At 34.7% G+C, this 5776-nt stretch overlaps 1 protein-coding gene across 1 annotated transcript; it reads left to right on the forward strand.

The window, feature by feature from the left end:
* LOC115967123 (glutathione S-transferase DHAR3, chloroplastic-like) lies at positions 1-4426 on the forward strand. Its single transcript, XM_031086205.1, has 5 exons — positions 1-415; positions 1397-1487; positions 1746-1889; positions 4146-4327; positions 4398-4426. Exons 1-5 carry the CDS (start codon positions 190-192, stop codon positions 4424-4426), a joined length of 672 nt encoding a protein of 223 aa, XP_030942065.1. The 5' UTR covers positions 1-189.
* Positions 4427-5776: the final 1350 nt, after the last annotated feature.

The raw sequence follows: 5776 nt of genomic DNA on the forward strand, positions 1-5776 counted from the left end.
CGATTCTTTCGTCACAAAAACAGAACCTCATATCATATCATATCGGTTCACTTTTGGACACAGCCAGCCAAGCAGAGCACATACACTACAAGCAAAGAAATATCCCCAAAGCTCTTTCAAAACTCTCTAACAGTCACAAACACACAGTTTCTCTCAAAAACAAAAACCGAAACCAAAACTAAAATAGCAATGTCGACCTTGAAAATCCAACCCACAGCATTTGCGCTATCTTCCAGCGTCAGACAGTTGGGTTTCTTCAATCTCAAGCTCCCCCGAAACTGCGTCGCTTCCTCCAACCATTTCAGTCGCTACGGGACCCGAAGAGCTCTCACAGTGTCAATGTCCACCACTTCTTCGACCCCACTTGAAGTCTGCGTCAAATCTTCAACCACTGCCCCCAACAAGCCCGGCGACTGTAAGTAACTGCTCTTCTTCTTCTCTCTTCTTGTTTTGTCCCTTTGGTTACTGATAAAATGCCTCAAAGAAAAACAAATATCAAGCATTATTTCTACACTGTCACTGGGTTTCCCTTTTATTGTTTGGAAAATGTACAAGTACAGTGGTAGAACATGGTAAGCATGGTTATGGGATTTATTTTTATGGACCAATGCATGCGCAGACTATTGGCGTTCAAAATGGCATATTAGAGCACTTGCATCAGACAATGCAAAACAGAAAAAGTTGTCTTTACACATTCAACACCCAAAATCACTCACTAAAAAATTGCAAAGTTGCTACGGTTACTATGAAAATTTTCAACACTGTTCACTTTGCATTTATTTTTATTTTTACATATGCTGATGAAGAAAGAGGTTTGATAACGGTTATTTATTTATTTATTTTTATTTTTTTTTTTGATAAGGATAACGGTTATTGTTTGTGAAGGAAGATAAACAATTAAAAAAATCAAGAAAAATTGATATTTTAATGTAATGCTGTGTAAAATAAATAATCTAATGTGAGGTGTTTTAAAAAGTGAGTATGTAAAATAGAAAAAATAGGTTCTTATGTTAAAATAAACAGAATTTTTTACTTGAATTGATGCGAATGCTATTATAATGAAACAAGTTATAATATTATTTGGGTATAATATTTGTAATATTTTGTGCATAAGAAGAGTTGACGCTCCAAAATCCCCCAATGTGGTGGGACTTGGGTGGAAAACAAATGTTTTTTATTTAAGCAAAAAAGATTGCTTTGATTTTTTATGTAGCTTTTAAAGATTTTGATAGTTGTTATTTCTTTTGAAACCTAAAATACGCCTGTTGTATGGTCCTAATTTTCCAAGAACTGCCGTGTCATGCTTCTTAGTTTTGTGCTACTCTTAAGGGGTATAGTTTTTGGTCTTGCTTGCATAGGAAGTTATTTCTTGATATTTCTATGTTTGTCTTCACAGGTCCCTTTTGCCAGAGGGTATTACTGACTCTGGAGGAAAAGCATCTCCCTTATGACTTAAAGTTGGTAGATTTGGCCCACAAGCCAGATTGGTAATGATCCGATTTCTTATCTTTCAATGAGTATCTCCTCTTTATCAGATTGTGGATAAAACCCAGTTGTGGGTCCGCCCGTGTGTGCACACACTCAATGCACACATTAGTACATATCCTAGTATCATTATTTATTTTTTATTTCTATAAGTAAACTCCATATCCTAGTATTGTTATATTAAATACTAAAGGCTTTTGTTCTGTTTTCTGTCTTTATCTATTACAACTCTTTCTTAATCCGTATCTTTTGTTAACTAGGTTCTTAAAACTCAACCCTGGAGGTAAAGTTCCTGTGATTAAACTCAATGAGAAGTGGATATCAGATTCAGATGTTATTGCACAAGCACTAGAAGAAAAGTATCCTGATCCACCATTGGGAACCCCACCTGAGAAGGCTTCAGTGTATGGTTTATATGCAGTGGTTTATGCATTAACCATGTGGTTGTACATGCTCAGCACTAGAAAATACTAAAAGCTTGAATGCTTTAGATCACATTCATAGTGCATAATGGCAATGTCATCATGCATGTGTTTAATTTCCTAGCACCAAAAAGTAAATATTAGAAAGTCTGATAGTCAGATTTTCTTTTGGCTTAGATTACCATAGGGGTGGCTGTAGCAGTGAAATGGACATGCTATAGTAGCTGTGGAAAATGCAAACATTTTTTACTGTAGATTATTGGTCTTTTTTTTGTTCTCTCTCTCTCCCTTTTGTGGACGAATATCAATAAATATTTTCAATTGCTTTTATATGTTAAATATGCCGAACTCCTTGCATTAAAAATTACTGCAGTTAGGTGGACATAGGGAAACATTGTACACCAACAAGAATGCTTCATTGCTAAAGAAATCTAACACTTCTAATCATCTGTGAACATCTGAATGAAGTTGAAGAGGTCCCAACTACAATGTGGATGGTTTTAGGATTTGGTGCTCAAGGGTGAGTTGACGCTGTATCATTAGCAGCTAGGGTGTCAGAAAATATCATTTTAAAATAAAACATCACTGAACTTTGTTTTAACACTGGATTTAAAGGAAAACTTATGGAGGGGAAGTTTGTGGTACTGTTTATGAACTGTAGAGGCTTCATAAGGTCCTTGATTCAGGAAGGTTTCCATTGGTCTTTTGAAACTATGAAACCTTGTGGGTGGAGCTTTGGTATTCCATTTTCTCCATGCTTATTTGTCTCTTCTTCAACTCCCCACCCACCTAGACACACACAATTCTTCACACTTTCTCCTCCCACAGACACTTTGTTTTGCTTTCATTTTTTTATTAACCATGGAACTCCACCACAAATCTGCTATTTACAATTTTGAATTTATATTGACTCGTTTTCTAGTATTTGATAATGACAGTTTTTTGTGTTGATATGTTTTTTTTTATAAGTAATATTTTCATTAAAAAAAAGAAGGTGCAAATGGGGTGCAATCCTAGCACAGGGTTAGTTGTGGTATCCAGCAACTCTTGAAAGTTTGAGCTAGTTAACTTAGAGGATGCCAAATTCCATTCATATAACAAGAACAACTCTGCCTGTGTCTGTGTTTAGTTTCATATTTTGTTCTCGGTTGATCCCAAGCCTGGAAAAAGGAGGGTTGTGGTCAGTTGATGGCCAACATAAAATTTAGACACTCTATTATGAATGGATCTACTACAAAATTCCATGTATATAAGGCTAAGATCTTCAAAAAATAATAACATCAGTTTCATCAAATGCAACTCATCATATTATATTTTGGTAATTTTCTCTAATTTATGTCTTGCCTTGATCTTCTTCTTCTTCTTTTTAAATAATCTTAAATAATGCCTTCACCATTAGTTTAAGTCATGAAAAAGAATCCACATTCCATTTATAACTATTTTTTGTTCATCCTTTTCAATAGACTTGTGCAATTAATCACTAGACACTATCCATTAGCAGATACCCATATCTATGCAATATACACGTCCTGTCTCTTAGATGTGGGTATTTTGGGTCTCTAGCAGTTCCAAGTAACATATGCTACTTTCCTGCATCTTGGTATTCACATACAACTGTCTTCTCCTTGAACACTAGAACCAAATGAGATTGTGATGTTAACTCCTTTTCTGTAGTTTGATTTATGTTTCACACTTTGAGCTTCTTTTCTTTTTTGGTTCTGGGTGTCATTACTTGCACTCTTACTTACTACCTTCTTGCCTTTTGGATCAACTTTGGTCATAATGCATATTTGGAGTTTGCAGTTCTCTCAGTCTTAACTTTAGTATAGTAAATGCAAGATTTATTTTTCAATATAATAAAATGTCATTACCACTTATCAAAAAATAAAAATAAAAATAAAATGTCATAACCATTGGAAATAGGAGCATCCAATGTCTTCCTTTTTTCTTTTTTTTTTTTTCTTTTTTGTGATGTTTGGTGATAGTCACTGTTTACTCCATGTTATATTCAATAAGAGTCCCAAATTTATTTTTTGGTTGTAAGTTAACACCCATGCGTGCATGTGTATGTGTGTGTGAGAGAGAGTGACTTCAGAAAAATCGACCCATGGTTGTTAGTTGTTAGATGTCTATGCTATGGTTTTAAGTTTTATGTCTTCTTGTGTTTCCAAATTGATTGGAGTTACAAACTGAGGAACTAAGTTACTAACAATAGCTGTTTTAACTGCTCTCTTGTAGTGGATCAAAGATCTTCTCCACATTTATTGGTTTCCTCAAGAGCAAAGACCCAAGTGACGGAACAGAGAAAGCATTAATCAGTGAGCTAAGTTCTTTTAACAATCATATCAAAGACAATGTGAGTTCTCTATGCTTATTTTTTCCCTTTCTGTCTGTCTATCCGTGGTTCCTTGTTGGTTTGGGTAAAAGATTATCAATCAATTTTATGAAAATAATTGTTTTGTTAAATTCATATTGGCTTCCATATTCCAGAATTTGATTGTCCATCATATGTGACTTAGTTGAAAAAGGAAAAGAGATTACAAGGGATGTTTTACCCTAAATCTTTTGTACAATCCTTGATGCTTATGGCACACAGAGTGCTCATCAAAGACCAAAACGAGGCTATTCAAATGTGTCAGTATGGTTGCTTTAATTTTGATTCTTTTTTTTTTTAATTATAACAAGCTTTTTTTTAAAAAAAAAAGACTTCCAAGAATACAGGGGGTATACAAAGAAAGAAACAACCTCAACATCTCAAATTACATTGCTCCAACAAATCTAGAACAGAATAACAGTAGAATAGTTGTAATGCTCTAGCCCAATCCAACAATGTATAAAAGAAAAAAGATTTGAACTCCAAGGTAGACCGTTCACAACCCTCAAAACTTTGAGCATTCCTCTCCTGCCAAATACACCACATCAAGCAATGAGGCACAAGCCTCCAAATTGTGACATTACAGTGCCCGCCAAAACTGCCCTGCCAAGATGCTAACAAAACCTTTACCTGACTAGGCAAAACCCAATGAATACCAAACAGACAAAACAACATGGACCATATCTCAAATGCTATTGGGCAATGTAGAAGCAGATAATCCACATTTTCCCCACTCTGTTTGTACATAAAAAAATCAATCCATAACAATAATATCTCTTTTCCGTAAATTATCTGTTGACAGAATCTTCCCTAGCACAGCTGTCCAAGAGAAGAAAGAAACTCTAGGAGGGATTTTAGATCTCCAAATAATTTTCCATAGAAATGACTCTGAGGTGATGCTTAGTTTTGATTCTGTGAGCAACATATTATCTAGTCATCAAGATTTATAAGGAAATTCAGTTGTTTTCCAAAAGTCTGTCAAAATCACCACAATCATTTTTTTTCCTGATATCTTTTAGTTTTTGATAATTTTTAAATTCTAAAATAGAAGAAAGAATATTACAGGTGTTTCAATTGAGGAATGGAAAAGTGAAGAGATGAAAAAACATTTAGCATTAAATTCCTATATGTCCTTGTGTTTTATTTTTAATAAACTACAAGGGTAAAGATGTCAAATTTACTGACGCATGGCATTATTGCTCATCTCTCCTCTTCTCCTTCCTTACATTTTCTACTCTACCAAACAAGGGAAAATGGCAATCAGTCTTCCATTTTTCTTCCGCCCTCTTCCATCATCCCACTTTTCCTCCTAACAAACACATAGGGTTAGTCATACCAGAGCGCAAGATTTCAAAACACTGAATAGGTATTAGTAAATCACTAAATAGGAGGGAATGAAAAGAATGGAGAAGAAGAAAGAGGTGATGAGAATTTGAATAAACAACTCACTGGGGTTCAGTTGTCTCTCCAACCAACTTTAAAGAGATAAGAGTTT

Source organism: Quercus lobata, chromosome 2 (assembly GCF_001633185.2).
Source record: "Quercus lobata isolate SW786 chromosome 2, ValleyOak3.0 Primary Assembly, whole genome shotgun sequence".
In the NCBI taxonomy this organism is placed as follows: Eukaryota; Viridiplantae; Streptophyta; class Magnoliopsida; order Fagales; family Fagaceae; genus Quercus; species Quercus lobata.